This window comes from Girardinichthys multiradiatus, chromosome 21 (genome assembly GCF_021462225.1).
Source record: "Girardinichthys multiradiatus isolate DD_20200921_A chromosome 21, DD_fGirMul_XY1, whole genome shotgun sequence".
NCBI lineage: Eukaryota > Metazoa > Chordata > Actinopteri > Cyprinodontiformes > Goodeidae > Girardinichthys > Girardinichthys multiradiatus.
In genome coordinates, this window is record NC_061813.1 from 11,338,209 (window position 1) to 11,356,451 (window position 18,243).

At 39.5% G+C, this 18,243-nt stretch overlaps 1 protein-coding gene and 1 non-coding gene across 4 annotated transcripts; both read right to left on the reverse strand.

Annotated features, from left to right (window-relative positions):
- Positions 1–640: 640 nt before the first annotated feature.
- Positions 641–712, reverse strand: trnaw-cca. The gene has a single exon. It is a non-coding gene; the product is annotated as a tRNA-Trp (tRNA).
- A 1,139-nt stretch (positions 713–1,851) lies between these two features.
- cul2 (cullin 2) lies at positions 1,852–17,902 on the reverse strand. Of its 3 annotated transcripts, XM_047350357.1 has the most exons (22): positions 17,884–17,902; positions 17,685–17,789; positions 16,582–16,720; positions 15,486–15,588; positions 15,299–15,393; positions 12,408–12,513; positions 12,166–12,248; positions 11,756–11,852; positions 8,758–8,868; positions 7,912–8,074; positions 7,686–7,810; positions 7,042–7,149; positions 6,796–6,855; positions 6,577–6,705; positions 6,319–6,405; positions 6,031–6,183; positions 5,809–5,886; positions 5,654–5,720; positions 4,371–4,573; positions 4,162–4,263; positions 3,931–4,047; positions 1,852–2,598 (listed from the first exon to the last, which is right to left on the reverse strand). In XM_047350357.1, the coding sequence occupies exons 3-22, from the start codon at positions 16,698–16,700 to the stop codon at positions 2,467–2,469; spliced, it is 2,238 nt and encodes a 745-aa protein (XP_047206313.1). In that variant the 5' UTR covers positions 16,701–16,720; positions 17,685–17,789; positions 17,884–17,902; the 3' UTR covers positions 1,852–2,466. The 3 variants fall into 3 exon arrangements, with proteins under 3 accessions (XP_047206313.1, XP_047206312.1, XP_047206314.1); XM_047350356.1 differs by lacking the exon at positions 17,884–17,902 and having other exon boundaries at positions 17,685–17,808; XM_047350358.1 differs by lacking the exons at positions 17,685–17,789; positions 17,884–17,902 and adding an exon at positions 17,326–17,536.
- Positions 17,903–18,243: the final 341 nt, after the last annotated feature.

Consider the following 18,243-nt stretch of genomic DNA (forward strand, 5'->3'; position numbering starts at 1 on the left):
CACATCTGTAACCTAATACTATTTTGGCACAATTCTACTATTAAAATGTGAGATTGTCCAACACATCATGTGGTTTGCTTTTTATTCAAAATTTATAATCAACAAAATGTATGTATGACAGCATGTTTCCTTCTGCATGTTCTAGGATGCCTTATGCCTGGTCTTCTTTCCAGGATTCGCTACGCTTCGGATAAAACCTAAAGTCTTCAACTGCCATGTTTGGGTTTTTTGAGGCACATATTGTACACTGTGAATGTTTAGAGTGTTGTTACTACAGTCTCAGGTCTCATGACTATGTCACCTTGATCTTAAATAAACAGACATTTACGTTGCCTTAAAAAAGTATTCTGTCATGTTACAGCCACAAACTTCCATTCTCTTAACTGAACTTACCACAAAGTTGTTCTGCTCACAATCTGTGCATTGTTTCCACACATTTCCACTCTTCAAAAATGGTTTGGAAAATTAAGCCTAGTTAACCTTGATCAGGCCATGCTAAACAGGAGCTGGTTTACACACGAGTTCACGAGTTTGTTACTATATTTGCCCAATTTAGTCAGTTTTATTATAACTGCATCATGCATCATTTTTATGTACAAATGTATGGATTTTTTATTTTTCAGGAACGAATGAAAAATTCTGACCCCGACGTGATTTGAACACGCAACCTTCTGATCTGGAGTCAGACGCGCTACCGTTGCGCCACGAGGCCTCTACAGTACCAACACAGGGAGGTCGATTAGATGAACACTACACGACACTTGTCGTGTTCATCTCACACGACGATTTAGCCGCTGTATTATAAAAAGAAAATCACGAAGAGCGGACTTTTACGTCATTTTAGTTCTAGCTTGCGTCAGCACCAAGGACAGCTGCCTCTTATCGCACGTTGGGAGTCGTCCACGCAAACTAAACGCGCATGAGACTCAACACCAAACGTCGCTGCAACAAGTGTATGCAAGCAAAAGAATAAATAAATGTATGAAGCCTCTCTCATGTTTATGCGGGAAAATTAACAAACGTGCTTTTCAAAGAGTTTTTTACATCCCATCGGGTGGTAATTATGCGTTCAGACTGAAACATAATCAGTATTTTTACTATTATCTATTTGAAAAGCGTTATATTTAGTTAAAATTGTTTTAACACAGATAAAAATATTGCTGTTAAACTAATGTAGACATATTTGGCAATTCTTCGAATATTGTAATGAAAAAAAACAAAAAAAACAATGGCTTGTTTGAGCCCTGTCATAACCGTAATTTCCTTCCAACATGAAATCGTTATTTCAAAACTTTATTTGCAAAAAGCGCTGGCAGGAACTTCCACTTACACTAGATGTCCAGTAGGTGGCAGTATAAAACGTTGCACGCCAGAGCCCCATGCGATCTGATTTGCTACAGTATCATAGACAAGCACACAGAAGAAAACGAATTTTGAATTGCTGTAGTGACCCCTATGCAGTTAACAAGTAAACTTTTGCCATGCTGACATGTAATGTGAAGGCTGCTCTCCTCAGGGTTCGCCACAGCAGACCACCTGCCTCCATCTCACCCTATCGTTTGCCTCTATGTAGTGGTTTTACTCAGTTTGAAGCATGATTTAAAATTTGAAAGATTTAAACAAACACTTTCTGAAATTTCTTAAGAATAATAGCCAAAAGAGGCTCTTTCAGTAAGGGTTTTACTCTATCTCTGGCCATAAATGTGTCATGATGATAAAAGGCAATCAGATGCACATCATCCAATAAAAAACTATATTCTCACAAAATAAATGCAACAATTTGACGTATAGCAGCGTAAACTCATGATCCACACTCTGTGAGAGTATTCTAATGGACACACCTCACAAGTATTTACATAAAAGCTTTCAGTGTTTTTATTTATTTGTTTGACAAGCAGCAAGATCATGTTTGTCACTCATTTCTCTTTACATGTGAAAGTAGATAACAATAGTCAGTATACCAGTTTTATTACAATATTTTATCCTAAGTTCAGTACATTTAACAAAGAAAGAAAATAACACACAACTGCAAACGTGAGAAAAGAAAGCATGTTTAATATGTAGCCATCAATGTGTCTTTTTTTCCCCCTCTTCTTTCAACAAATAGGCTCACCGGATCTTTCTTTTCCAACAGCTAGAGGCATGTTCTTTTTGAAGTCGGACGCACAGGTGCGTGGCACTGGTGATGCTGTAAACAGTTTAAAAACCAGAACGTAGGAGAGGTTTGAATGGGAGCCTTTAAGAGTGGTGGTGTGAGCTGGCTGTCTGGCGTGACATGATGCCATCAGTCTTTTTCAGAGATGGAGGCACAAGTCCTGCTTTCATCACAACACAGGATCACAGCAGACAGCCGCAGTCCAAAATCTAAATAGACGAATGAGTCTGTTCGGTGGTTTGTTCATAATTTGAAACTTGTCTCATAGGTGAGTCTCTTTATGGAGATGCTCCCTTTCTCAGCTCCTCGGTCTAAGCAACGTAGCTGTACTCGTCGGCTGATGTCTGGCTTCGCTCGATGTACTGCTTGTCGATGAGCACCTCGATGCACTTCTTGATCATGCTGATACTGGGGCTGAACCTGGCTTTGGACTGATTGATTACCTGAACACATAGAAAGATCATGCACAGTTAAGTAAAGCAGGTCACTGAGGCAATGACACACAAAAGAAGACCTGGACTTTTACTCATTACATGAAAATGAAACTGCACAAGGCAAGCTAGTCTGGCTCATTCCTTTCATGACTAAAAAAGGAGTTTTAGCTCATTCCATGTAGAGAACATCTTTAATTTTGATGGTTGGACTGCTTCACATAATGTCACATTACAAACACAAACTATATAGCATATTATTGGGACTTTGCGTCAAAGACCAACACAAAATAGTGCACAAAAGTGAAGTGGAAGGAAAATAATAAAAGGTTTTCATAGATAAATCTGAAAAGTGTGGCATGCATCTGTATCGACCTCAGTTTGCTGCAAACACAGTGTTTTGGGAAATGTCTCTACCAGTTTAACACATCTAGAGTGATGTTTTTACTCTTCCTTACTAAATACTTTGCCCACTGGCTTGCAACTAGATTCTTAGCCTAGCAAAGAAAAGCAAACCCACAGCATGATGCTATCACCACCATGTTTCACCATGCAGTTGGTCTCATTAGGATGATGTGCCATGTTGGTGTTCAAGCTCCCTGTGTTCCATAGTCATCACGATGCTGTTTGTTCACTGAAGTTCCCTAAAAAAATATGAACCTCCGAGGCCTTCACTGAACAACTGGGTTTCTAATGAGATTAAATCACACAAAAGTGAACTCTACTAATGAATTTACTTTTGAAATCAGTTACCTGACCTGGATTTTATTTGGGGGTTTCAGAATAAAGTGAGCTGAAAAGAATACATACCACACTTTTCAGATTTTTACATAAGAAATTGTTTATTATCCAGTTATTCTGTCTTCTTTGTTGGTATATCATACAAAATATCAATTAAAGAGAGGGAAGTAAAATAGTGAGTATATATTGTGGGTGAACAAGTGGCAGATAGAGAAACTTTTAGTCCGTACAACTTAAAACTTATCTGTTAAAACTTAACAGTTATTTTACCACCAGAGAATTCACCATTTAAATACTTTCTGCATTATCAGTGAGTTCATTCAAATGTCCGGTTTACTGCGCTTACAAGGAAAGCCGGGGGAACATATTCCATTAAAAGTAAATACTTTTCCAGCCTTTACGGGACTTCCACTACAGAGTCTACACCCCCCTTAAACACGTCATCACTCATACATTTAATATATTCCAACTAGATTTACTCCAGAGATTAAGAGAGCTTCTGTTTCGAGTGTCACATAAATATCTCCTTCATCCCTGGTAGCATTCATAAATCTGTCAGTTCAAATGAATCTACCAAAGGCCTTGAACCAAGCCTCCACTCACCTCCTGGATGAGGGCGTTGTGTCGGAGGACCTTACGGGCCTTCATGATCCTCACTATAGCAGCTTGTAAATACATTTTGCGGTCCTCATCGACGGCACTCCTCGTCTGCTCCATCTCCTGAACATTACAGACACGAGGCGGCTTTGTTTGATATTATTTACACTGTTTTGCAACAGAACAGCACAGCTTCAAGAAAGAGTGACCCCAAATAAACCCCATGTATCACCTCACCTGTGGTGTGTCTTTTTGCATTGATGTGGTAATCTTGAACTTTGTTCTTTTACTGGTGAAACTCATATTTAGTGAAAACGTTGACTCGGTTTCAATATCCTCCTATGTAGAGGGAAACAAGTGCAAGCAAACAATCAGTGTTATGACCTACATGTCACCCATCTAGGGTCAAATCAACTTTAACCAAACAATGTTTCAAATGCTGAGACCTTCTGTGAATCATGGTTAAGCATTTTGACGTCCATCAGGGACTTGATGGTCTTCTGCAGCTCCTTCTCGTTCATCTGGGTGCCGTCCTGCAACTCCTTGTACGTTACCGTCTGGCTGTTGTTGAAGGCAAGCAGCACAGCCATCTGGTATGTGGTTACCATGGCAACGTAGGGTTTAGACAGGTAGTTCATCTTTACTTCACCTTTATGGGAAAAGGAAGCAGGTGAGAGTTTAAAAACTAGGTTTCGATGAGTTTCAAACACGACCACTTAAGGGTGCTAGCAATGCTCTTAATAAACTTGCGAAAGTACTCATATACCTTGAACTTTGTCACATTTTGGCACTTTACCACAACATGAACTATTAGCTGTGCACTCCACGAATGAGGTCTTAGGAAACAGTCGCAAGAAAAACATTATTATGTAAAGAAATAAACATGAAACCGCTTTTGCAGTTTGTCACAACACTCTCTTCCCAAACATGTGGAAGAAAGTGTTCTGGACAGAAAAAACAAGAAAATATTTACTTTTCGGCCCACATGGAAAACACTAACGATGCACAGTACCCTAAACACACCGATCCCGGTGGTGGTGGCTGCATCATGTTGTTGTCTCTTCAGCAGGGACAGTGAAGATGACTTGGAGCTAAACACAGGGCAGTGCTGGAAGACAAACCTAAAGCAGGCTGCAAAACACTTGAGACTCATCTTCTGGATGGAAAAAGACCCTCAACATGCAGGCTAGAGCTACAATGGAAAGGTGCAGATCAGTCAAAGTCCAGAAATAAATCCATTTGAAAAATCTAGGAAAATCCTTGGAAACTGATGATCACATATACTCTCCATCCGATCTGACTGAGGCTGAGCTATTCTGATGAAAAGAATAAAGAAAACCAAAACCACCTTGCAGCTGTAATCGCAGCAAAACCTAGCTAACACAGGGGAGCTGAACGCCATTTCCTAGCACGCTTTTCATGTTTTAGCTGTAAAAAACAAGAACTTTCAACCCTATGCACAATCCCTTGTTGGTGTATCAACAAGAGATTGTTATAATGTATAATATCCAAATAAAGTACAATAAGGTTTCGTGTTGCTATGAAACAAAATGGGGAAAAAGTTCTGTGGGTGTGAAGACGTTTGTATATATAAGCACCAATATTTATAACAGAAGAGCTGCAGGATAAATGTGCCCTATTTGAGAAATCTGACATGACCTCCCAGAATGCTTTTTCCCTCCAGTTTATTCAGAACCTTTCATTAAATCTACCAACATTTCTGTCTTACCTGTGCAGAGATAGTGCAGCCAAGTCAACTTTCTCCCACTGAAGTGCTGATTATAGAACAATTCAAACTGTAAAGGAGGGTGAAAACAGACATTACATCACAATGTTTCTTCCATTCGGAGCAGAACTCTCTTACAGGTCAGCAGCTTTCCTCACCATCTGCACGCTCTTCTCCAGTTCTTGAGGGATGGCGAATGTGGACGAGGGGACGTGTGTGAGAGGCCAAGCTCCAGCCTGCAAAGTGAAAACATGCCAAAAGGTTCCACATGAAAACCGAAGCTGCACAGAACAAGTACGGTTTAACAGATAAGAGCTAACCAAACTCTCAACACAAGCAGCACGTTCTTTTAACGGCTTGTTTGAGTCCTCCCAGCAGACCTGTAATACGTAGATCTGGAAACTGATTCCCAGGTCCACCACGGTCTCCTGGGTCTTGATAAAATTGTTGAACTTGTTGTTGAGGTCAGCGCTCACACTCATGTCTGTGTACATTCTGTGAAGTTTGCTGGTGAACTCGTAGCCACAAGCTTGCTACAGAGTAGAAGATGGAGACAAAATGTTTAAGTGACACAGAATAATGAAGAGATTTCATGATCTCATATCTGGAGAAAGCCTTTAGGGAGCTCCACTGGAGAAAACCACCTGAGACATCTGCTGTATATTTACCTTTAGTTTGTTGATCATAGCTTCTTCTGAATCCATTGACAATGATAAACCATGTATCAACCGCTTTGCTAACATTCTGGCATAAAACTATAAAAAAGGAAAAAAGAAAAAGGTGAGTACATTTAAAACCAGAGATGGTGATGCATTAACTTTTTTAACTATTTAAAACTTCTAATCGCATTCATAAGCAAGGTTGTTATAAGACAAGCAAACAGAGCTGTTTGCGGTATATTCTAGCACAATAGGCTGTCTCACTACCTTTTGGAAGATGTCCTTGTCATCTATGTACTTGAACACTGTGATGAAACTGGTCAGCTTATCCTCCACCTCGTTCTCCGTCATCCCCTTTGCAGATTTCTTCAGCAGATTGTCACAGTATTTTGCCAGCTGGACGGAGATAACAGCAGGGGGGATGACTTGGTCAAGGCACTGTGTGTACAACTAAGCATGATAGCTCTCGTATGTGTGTGTACTCACAAGTTCTGGGGCTTTGCAGATGGACTTCGGTTCCCTGAAGTTCACAACAGACGTCAAAGCCTACGAGAGAGGCAGACAGAGAGATCGTTTGGGTCTAATTCGGTCAAATCCATTTGAAACGTGAGAAAGCCGAGGCAAAAAAACCTCAGTGCTAATTCCCAGTAACATGGTGAAGTTTAGGACAAAACAGCCACAGCTTCCCTGATGGCATTTAAAGAACAGTTATCCGCGGCTGGGCTGTAATACCTTATCGAGTGCACTCATGAAGTGTTGATCTCCATTCAGGACTGTGTTAATGAGCTGAACAAATTTACTGTGAACCTCGAGCACGGACTCCACAAACAGAGTTGGCATCTAAGGAAGATGGAGAAGAAAGACAAAGTTGTTTTTCAAATTAGACATTTAGACAGCTGTCAAAATATCTTCACTTTGGATCTTTAACCCTTAAAGCCTTGGGGGGCCCCATGGATGGGCCCCCAGATGGCCAAAAAATTATGAAGTGTATTATTTTTTACATCAGATTATCAAATCTCATTTCTAAAATATGAAGTGTTATCTTTACAGAGTAACCAGGCTTTTTTTTATTTTTAATGTCACTACCTTTCTCTTTTTTTACAATAAAAACTGAATGAGTTCATTGAGCTGCGTTCCTTTGGTGCGGGCTAATAAAATATAGTGCAGCTAATTGTGTTCAGAGGTCACTTATTTAATAAATACAGTCCACCTGTGTATAATTAAAAGGAACACAGATATGAATAATCCCGATACAAAGTCATTAAATGTGGTTGTAAAGTAAAAAAAAAAACATAAAACAGTCCAAGGGGCATTAATACTTTTGCACGGCACTATAAAATCTAATGAAAAATCAAGTAAAGAGGAGCATTACTAACATTTTCCTGAGAGAGGTTACTGGTGCCTCTGATGCCCTCATTGTGGATATGGATCTGCAGCTCCTGGATCATGTGAGGCAACCCGTTTGAAACGGCCCTCAACAGGGTATACATGTTGGCCATGTCTACACAAAACATATCATCTATCACTGTTAGTTGTAGTTGCAGTATAATAGTGTGAAGTGTAAAAATGGCACAAGCAAATCAAAGAACAAAGTGTACTGACCCTCTCTCTTCTCTTGCCTAATAATGTTCTGGCACTCCCCGTGTAGGAACTGCAGGTGATCCGCCACCATCCTCTGCTGGCATTCATGAATGACTTTGGCATAGGAGCTGGGGTGCAGGTACTTCCGACATCGGACTTCTTCGTCTTTTAACCGCGCCAAAACCTACAAGAACAGGCCGACACAAAGAAATGGTACAACGTTCGTCCTATAATCTCACTGGAGGAAACTTTGTTTTTTAAACGAATGAGCCACAGAGGCCTTTTCATTTCATCTTTAGGTTTTATCTGACAAAGCTAACTAAAATAAATCATGAAAAATAAGAAAAAGGCTTTTTCCCCAAGAGCAGTAAGTTTTTTTTAAATGTGCCACAGACACCGAGCTTGCCCAGGCACTGTGTCAAATATTAATCTCGACTTTGCTGCAGAGTGACAGATCAGACAAGAAGGGGAGGCATACTGTCCTTTCGTCCGCTAAGGCTTAACAAGTGTTGTGTTTACAAGCTGAAGGTATAGCTCTCAGATCAATCCAACTATCACCACATTAACAAATAAGAGAGAGGGGGACTGAATCATAATTAGAGGTCATCACAGTATCGGGTCTGTGATCACTTAATGTTTAACCCAGACTGATCATACACTCAGACCTCATATGAACTTTAACCCGTAGGATGAACACTGATATAAACATTCTATTCTTCACTTAAACAAGAAGCAGTATTAGTTTTCATAAATGGATGATTTACACCCAACCCTAATTCTGCAATCTAGGATGAACCGTTCAACCGATACCAACAAAAACAGCTTTCATGTTGTAAGTTAACTTAATATTATCTCTCCTTATCTCACCTTCTCCATATACTGTGAGCAGTTGGATTCCTGGAGAAGATTGGAGGCTTCCTGTTTGTAATACTCTCCTGTTTTTATCAGAAAAGGCCCTTCAAAGATTTCTTGATAAAACTGCAACACAGGGATAAAAAAATAAATAAATTGTGAGACATATTATTTTGTAGACCTAAATACAATCCTACAGTTGGGAAAATAAGCATAGAGCATGTCAACGTTTTTCTCTCTAGATGCACTTCTAGAGCAGCTACTGACTGCTGAATGAAATTCACATCAGAAGTCGAAAAGAACCCAAGTAACCTACAGTCACACAGAAACCAGCACAAATTAGCCCACAAATAAAAATATGCATAACAGAGTGAAGTACACGGGAAATACGTATCAAATACGGGTCCTTCTCAAACTATTAGCATATTGTGATAAAGTTCATTATTTTCCATAATGTCATGATGAAATTATAACATTCATATATTTTAGATTCATTGCACACTAACTGAAATATTTCAGGTCTTTTATTGTCTTAATACGGATGATTTTGGCATACAGCTCATGAAAACCCAAAATTCCTATCTCACAAAATTAGCATATCATTAAAAGGGTCTCTAAACGAGCTATGAACCTAATCATCTGAATCAACGAGTTAACTCTAAACACCTGCAAAAGATTCCTGAGGCCTTTAAAACTCCCAGCCTGGTTCATCACTCAAAACCCCAATCATGGGTAAGACTGCCGACCTGACTGCTGTCCAGAAGGCCACTATTGACACCCTCAAGCAAGAGGGTAAGACACAGAAAGAAATTTCTGAACGAATAGGCTGTTCCCAGAGTGCTGTATCAAGGCACCTCAGTGGGAAGTCTGTGGGAAGGAAAAAGTGTGGCAGAAAACGCTGCACAACGAGAAGAGGTGACCGGACCCCGAGGGAAGATTGTGGAGAAGAGCCGATTCCAGACCTTGGGGGACCTGCGGAAGCAGTGGACTGAGTCTGGAGTAGAAACATCCAGAGCCACCGTGCACAGGCGTGTGCAGGAAATGGGCTACAGGTGCCGCATTCCCCAGGTCAAGCCACTTTTGAACCAGAAACAGCGGCAGAAGCGCCTGACCTGGGCTACAGAGAAGCAGCACTGGACTGTTGCTCAGTGGTCCAAAGTACTTTTTTCGGATGAAAGCAAATTCTGCATGTCATTCGGAAATCAAGGTGCCAGAGTCTGGAGGAAGACTGGGGAGAAGGAAATGCCAAAATGCCAGAAGTCCAGTGTCAAGTACCCACAGTCAGTGATGGTCTGGGGTGCCGTGTCAGCTGCTGGTGTTGGTCCACTGTGTTTTATCAAGGGCAGGGTCAATGCAGCTAGCTATCAGGAGATTTTGGAGCACTTCATGCTTCCATCTGCTGAAAAGCTTTATGGAGATGAAGATTTCATTTTTCAGCACGACCTGGCACCTGCTCACAGTGCCAAAACCACTGGTAAATGGTTTACTGACCATGGTATCACTGTGCTCAATTGGCCTGCCAACTCTCCTGACCTGAACCCCATAGAGAATCTGTGGGATATTGTGAAGAGAACGTTGAGAGACTCAAGACCCAACACTCTGGATGAGCTAAAGGCCGCTATCGAAGCATCCTGGGCCTCCATAAGACCTCAGCAGTGCCACAGGCTGATTGCCTCCATGCCACGCCGCATTGAAGCAGTCATTTCTGCCAAAGGATTCCCGACCAAGTATTGAGTGCATAACTGTACATGATTATTTGAAGGTTGACGTTGTTTGTATTAAAAACACTTTTCTTTTATTGGTCGGATGAAATATGCTAATTTTGTGAGATAGGAATTTTGGGTTTTCATGAGCTGTATGCCAAAATCATCCGTATTAAGACAATAAAATACCTGAAATATTTCAGTTAGTGTGCAATGAATCTAAAATATATGAATGTTATAATTTCATCATGACATTATGGAAAATAATAAACTTTATCACAATATGCTAATATTTTGAGAAGGACCTGTACATGAAGAAAAAGCTGAAAAAAGACATTACAAATGAGGAAACCCGATGTCTGTTTAGAAAGCAACACTGCCCCCTAGCAGTGATAGTTAAAATCAGCTCATTTAGTCCTAATAGGCTGTAAAAATATTTCCCATTACCAAGGTTGTTGCCTAACACACTGGGTTTTAAAGTGGGGGCCGCCTGGGAGCACTGTTGGGGCCTCAGAAAGGGTGGAGATAATGATAAAAAAACAGTTTGTTGAATTTTATTCAGTGACATTATAATTCTGTTAACATATTTTAATAATATTCTTACATAAATTAAATGTATTGACTATTGAATAGTTAATAAAAGATATTTTAAAAAGTTGATGTTTCTGTGGGTTTTGCAAAAAGGGGGTCTCCACTCAGAAGCTAATGCTGATGCCCCCCAAATATCTGAAATACAGGGAAAATATCTTCTGGTTAGGTGAGACCACAACTGTGCTCTTTGAATGTTGTTGAGCACACCATGATCGGAGAACTGCACGCAAGAGAAAAAGTGAATTTTAGAGGGTGAAAACCAGATGATGTGGGGTCGTCTTTCCATACATGATAATAGCAGATAATGAAGAAAGAATGAATGAAGAAAGAATAAAGAGAAGATGTACTGAGACATTCTTGATAAGAAGTATTCAATCATTTCCAGTATAGGTGTCTAATACGTATTTTCTGTATTTCACCGTATTATATAAAACATTTTGTGAACTAATTCTAGTTCTGATTTATATTTGAATTACATGGGTTGTTGCCAACATCTGGTTTGAATTTCATGTTTGTAGCGTAACCAGCAATAAAATGCAGGCAAGTTCAGCACTTGTTTTTTTTTGCTGTATAAGCATCGTTATGGCAGACTTAATAGAACATGCATTTTCTTTTTAGATCTGGATTTTGACCTTATGTCTTTTAATGGCCCCATAAACATATAAAAAAGCTTGAATACAGTGTAGACTGGGAGAACAGGTGGGTGTTTGCTGACTCACCTTTAGCGGAAACTTCTTCTTGTACTGTTCAACATGAACAAAAGAGTTGATGACCCCGTGGATTACCTTCTGGTTGGGGTTTTCGCCGCAGCGATCACTGCAAAACAGCACCGGTTTGAAACTTGATAAGGACGCGTTCCCAGACTTCTGGAGAAGTCTTGTGAATTTTTGTTGACAAAACTGATGTGAAAGTGTTGCGAACATGCGCAGACCTGTTTATTCTTTGGCACCATACTCACTGAAAGGCTGTCGTTTCCAGAGAAATTCAAGACAATGAGGATGATGCAAAAACTGCATTTAACCTACACCATAGCGAGACTACTATTCTCACCTGAATGATACATTTAGGCTACAGGAGGAAACCAGAGAAAGAAAAGTATTTTTGAGTGCTTAGCGTGTGAGGAGCATACTTCTTTATTTCATTCAGCAACATCCGGATAAGGACAGCCTGCAGGGGTTCTATCATCAGCTTCTTCCACATGTCTAGAGCCAGCTGCAATGACAAGAGGACAGACACCATATCATCACTGCATAGACTGATCCTTGAACAAAATGCCATCAATCCCGTTATTATTGCATTCATGTGCTCCATTTATTGGTACGTAATCTCAACTAAGTGGGAGCCAAAATATGAGGAAGAATGGGTAAGTACCTCTCCGATTTCCATGAGCGGCTCATTCATGTCCACTCCCCCATAGCCGTACTGCAGGTCTGCTTCCGTTAGTTTGTTCTTCTTGATAAACTGTGTGTTCAGATATCTGGATAAGGTGGGGACAGGAGTAAGATTGGGAATATGTCTAATGAACTCCACCTTGACTAAAACTAACTTCATCTGTGATTGATTGCATGGTTTACCAGTGAAAACCAGCCATAAAAGCGAAAAAGACCAGTACACACCAAGGACATACTGAACACTGTTTTACTGGTGGACTCTGAGGAGTCAAACTGATTCCAGTAAACTGAGACAGTAAGCACGGGTTGGTTTCTATTTTCAATGTTTTTAAGGTTACAGTTTCAATAACTGCTCTTACGGTATTTTTAATGCCCATTTGGTTCATGTAGCACAGGCTTTGATTATTAATTAAATATCTGTTGTAAAATGTCTCATAATTTGAAACTATTATTGTTGCATTTTCACAGTTTAAACTGAGTTTCAGTTGTACTCAAAGCCTCTGAAAATTCCCGTGTGGATAAGTAACCCACAGTCAAACAGGAGGCAAATACAGGAATAATTTTAAGAGCACAATGGCTTTATAAAAAAAATGATGACATACTGATATTCTTATAAGACTCTGATGAAGTCCATTACTGTGTGTTAGCAGAGCTAGTATTTAACAGGGAAACTAAGTAAACAGCAGGATAACTTCCAGTCAGAGTGGCAGCAGCCATGAAGCTGATCTCCACTGGCCGATTAGAGCCACCTTAACCGGCAGGAGGTTTTCACGGCTGTGCTGTCTGGCTCAATCAGCTCTACATCTTGGACATTTACCCGGATTTGTCCCAGACACTAAAGCATTTTACAAGAAAAACAAAGAACATGTAGTTTTTCACAGCACATAATACAAGAAACTACCATATAACTTACCCTGTATACACAAAACAAACTGACCCCTGCACTGCCTCTCATAGCAGCCAAGAGACCCCCTTACTGTGCTTCATTAGGTAACAATTATAAATAACATGCATTTGCATGCGCAGTCTGTCTCGTGGAGAAGCGCAAATAAAAATAGATCTGAAAGTTCTTAAATAGAAATATTGACTTTGAATGAATCAGGATGCTTAATGTGCCTGTTGGCATCTCACACAACGGTTTTCAAGGTAATAGCTGAAAAAATAATGGCAGAATGACTGTAGCTTGTAAAAACAAAAACAAAACAAAGCAGCACCTTCTGCTTTTCAGCTGGATCGGTTCTGACTGGAAAGAAGCAATAGAGCCCGCGACCCATATACAAAGGCTTCAGTCCTCAACGCAGCTGTCCCTGGTTTAATTCCCGACCCTGTGCTGCATGTCTTCCCCCTCTCTCCGACCCCCTTCCTGTCTGCCTACTTTCAAATAACAAAACCAAAGGCCACTAGTGCCGCAAAAAAAGTCAGGTATTTTCCAGCCAATGAACACATCATATTCAAGTGCTGGGGGCTGTGATGCCAACAGTCATCTTTGGTGTGGAAGTTGTTACTTATGGGAGACGACTCAAACTTTGTTACTTTGATTCTCAGTGAGGTGTTTACACACAAAGTCCGAGGAAGCCGAGAGGTGTAGAAAGCTGGGATTCATCCAGGCTGTGAGACAGCAAGAGAGAGCAAGGCTTCAGCAGATAACAGGAAGGCTAAAAAGAGTGCAGCAACTTTGCTGGTTTCAGCCCGTCTGTCATGGAACATGCTGCATTTGGAAAGTTGGCCGTCTTTTGGATATCTTTGAGAGTTAAGGTAAAGATCTACATCCTGTAATTTAGGGATGTCCAAAGTGGAGCTCGGGGGCCATTTGTGGAGCTGGGTATAATTTTGTGTGGCCCCCTTACGCAGTTCAAAAATAGTAGAAATTTGGCTCTCTAGTAAATGGAGCTGATGTAGATAGATCCTTTTGGAAGTTTTAAAGATTTAGATTTTGGGTTTTCAATGAAAATTTGTGATCTTCTTAAATGTAAAATGTTTGGTACAACACAAAGCATTTTTCTTTTATAAGCCATGTTTTCTGTAGGTCCACAAACATCACACAACTTTTTACTCAAACAGACTTAGGCACACACATTCATTAAACATGGCCAAATACAGCAAGGATTTATGAAGAAATCCCTTGTTTTTGTTGCTGAGAAATAGAACAAAAACATTTTCTTGACCAACAAAATAGAAAACATCCAACCAAAAATGTTAGCAAACCACAAGCCTTCCTTTTAATTAGGCAAACCCTTTTTTTGGGCCTAAGATAATTTATGCCTTTCTGCTTTGCTTAATTAAAATAGCGCATGTTTAATTTATTGCTGGGAAGGTAAAAAGGAAAATAATTCATTGCCCCTCTTAACTTGGCGATTTTGGCCCACGGTGCAAAAGGTTTAGACACCACTGCTCTATGAAGAACACAAAGACTACAGCACAAGCTGTTCCGATCACCAATAAGATGCTAAAAAACATCGATGTCAACAAAGCAAGCGTTTTGTCTTAGATTTGAAATAAGAGAAAGCACCGTTTTACAGACAGCATGACCTCACTTCTGCTTTCAATTGAAATGATAGATGATTGCTCACTCCCTCAGCAGGGAAGTTAGAAAAATATTTCTGAATGCAGTTTTAAATTCTTCTTATATCACAGTTCTGAAAGGAAACTCAGAAACAGCTAACATAAGTATCAGTAGCTTAAAGCTTTAACAAAATCAGATAAAAGGAAACTGCTACAAAATTCTGATCTAGTAGATCAGATGTAGAATTACATTTCTCTTCTTAACAAAATAACAGAGCAGAAAAACGGCCGTCTGAAGCGGATAAACCAGACTTACTGATATCAGGTACAAAATTAGAATATCTAATGGCATAAATTGCAGCATCTCACCTGTACAAGCAGTCCATGTAGTCCGCTCCTTTGCTGTACTCTTCCCAGTACCTGTGGTACATGACTAAAACCTTTTCCTCTGATTCCAAGACTTTCTAAAATGCACAAACGAGCACAGAAGGCGTTATGTGCAGGAGCACTATAGAAGACAAACAGGTGATCAGTGGGGGGCTTTGTGAGCGCTCACCTTGTACAACTGCCTGACATGGTTCTCAAGGAAAATCTTGGTCTCTGTGTATAATCTTTCACCCAAAGGCTCTGGGTATGCAACGCACAAGGCATAAATGTCACTGGTGTAGAAGTTCAGGATGACTACGTAAGTAATAACACTGTATGTGATTATTTATGCCAACCATTTTATAGCTTTGTTAATAAGGCCTAGGTCAGTATGAGATTCTTACAGTATGATGACCTCAAGTAAATTCACCAGGGTATTGCCATATTTATGAAAAAACGTAAAACTCAAATGTGTCACATGATCTAACTTGTCTAATTTAGAACAGATAAACAATTATTCTCAAAGCTGCAAAAATGGAGAAGCTTGATAATTACGGTTTGTTATTTATAGGATTGTAATTCTGATTTCAATACATAAACTTAAGCAAACATTTGGATAAAGCGACTATTATCTTTAGTACCAGTAGTTGTTTTAATATAAACCTACATATTGCGGAGAAAATTGTCCCTTGTTACCTTTCTGCTCTTCACAGAGTAACTCTAGAAGTATTACAGGCTGATATTACCTGAGTATTTAGTTGGGCTATCTGCCGCGCAAGCCAGCCTACAGTCAGCTGCTTAGCACACAAGATGCTTGTAGTTTGCGAAGTTAAATTTCGAAAGGAGTGTTATCTTAATGAGAGTGATGTGTGGCGATCTTTTTCGTTTCAACACATTATCGGTGTGTGTTCTTTGTGAATGGAAATATTTCAGCCGAACTGATTTCCTTAGTGAGGAAAAAGTGTACAAGTCATCCTTCAGCAGGGCACAGTGACAGATCCAGATCTATGCTATACATAAAGACTTTCTCATTAAAATAGCTTTAAACTATAAAAACAATATAATGGCAAATGTTGATGGTTTTGAAACTGAACGTTTTAAAAACCTCAGTATGTACGCAATACATTGATACTGACCAGACCGTCTCTATTATTAAGACATGCTTAAGTGAAGCTTGATTAATGTGTTTCCCAGCTATATGCAAGTAAAAATAATATTCAACCAATTACATTTAACCCTTCTGTTAGCCTTTAAACTGCATTATGAAACATTGTGATATAGGATACGAGAATCTATCATTCCATGTGGCTCTTTCCACGTAGTCGAGCATCACAACAGCCTTGATTGTAGTTAGTAACTTGTTCCATGTCTCGTCGAAATCCACCACCCGCGGCTTTAAAGACATGGTACAGCTTCTCTTTCACCCTAAAGAACAAGGAATTACAGCAAAAAGTAACACTAGCTGAAGATTACTTTAGGGAAAATAAATAACATAAAAGCTGCTCTAGCTTTAGTCTGGCAAATCATCCTTTGGTTTGGTGTGTTTATAACCCCCATGACAATGTCTAAGATAGGCAGGTTAGGAGGATAAGAGAATAAACATAGTGGCAAGAAAAAAAGTCGGCTTTGACAGTATAACTGATAGCAAATGCATGGTAATAAGAAACCAAATGCACATTTAAGACCGAGAATAGGGCCACAAATACTACTGAAAAAGAAACAAAAGCAAACACAGAAACCAAATAAGTCTAAGAAGATCTAGTCTGCTCTGAAACATCTGTTCAGATTGTTACTACTGAAGCTCAGCATTACAGAATGCACCTTTACCGTAAAGATGCCCAACGCTACCACAGCAACAACGCCCCCCAAGAACACAATGAACTCTGAAGTGTGTCCCACAAAACTCACATTACATCATTTACCAGAACGGAGGCCCTGTGTTGCTGTATTTGTTCATTTAACGAGAAAAATAACACTGCATCGTCATGACAGTTTTTGATAGAAGCCACTTATTTTTTACTATTACTCACCGCAGATAAATACACGTTCCTGTCTCCTGATAAACAGCCCTCTTACCGTTACTATAAACGTAGCTAAGTAAAGGTTACTGGCTAGCGGAATGACAATCCCAAAATAGGATGGCGAGCTAAAAGGCTAACTAGCCTGTGCTAACATGCTACTTCTTCTTCCTGCTCAACGCCATTCAATTTGTAGGCAACAGATAGCAACTAGCCGGCTAGTAGCTAGCTAACGACAGCTTAGCTAACACAAGCAAATTGTCATTTTAGTAGTTTCAGCACAGTCACTCTGACAGCTCAGCAAAACATGTCGCTGCTGTCACACAGAGCAGCCTGTTCATGTCAACACAAGTCTTGAAAGTGCTACCAACCTCTGTACAGCAGTTACTTTTATAAAAGTCAGCTTTCTCCGCTGTCACGGACTTGATTTCTCTGTACAGGTCTTCCCTAGTACCTCTTGGATCAAACCATGTCAGCTAGTTGGGAATAGATTGTGAAAAAAAGGTAAATGTATTCAAAAGGCTAGTTTATGCGTTTCAGTGTGCTAATTTGTCTACAGATCATATTTACATTCGGAAAATCTTTTTCAGTTGTCCATACTACTGAGAAATACACTGACCGAAACAGACCAAAATTAAAAAGAACAGCCCTATTTTAATCGTATCGCCCAAAACTACGGAAACCTCTTTAGACGCGTTTCAGAAAACTTTTATTTTCGCTTTTGTATTAATAATAATATAATAATAATAATGATAAATAATAACAATAATTCAAGCTTTATTAACAGAATTAGATCAACAATTATACAAATAAGGCAAATAAGACAATTAAGTATAAATACACATTACAAAAAATAAAATCTGTTATTTATTATTATTATTATTATTACTATTATTATCATCAGTAGCATTAGTATTAGTAGTAATTTTA

Excerpts from the sequence above, each read along its gene's own strand:
- cul2 (XM_047350357.1), bottom strand. The coding sequence starts at position 16,700 with ATGTCTTTAAAGCCGCGGGTGGTGGATTTCGACGAGACATGGAACAAG. Across the intron at positions 8,869-11,755 it reads AGAAGAAGTTTCCGCTAAAG|TTTTATCAAGAAATCTTTGA; the intron begins GTGAGTCAGCAA and ends CCTGTGTTGCAG. Across the intron at positions 5,887-6,030 it reads TCCAGATCTACGTATTACAG|GCTGGAGCTTGGCCTCTCAC; the intron begins GTCTGCTGGGAG and ends TTCACTTTGCAG.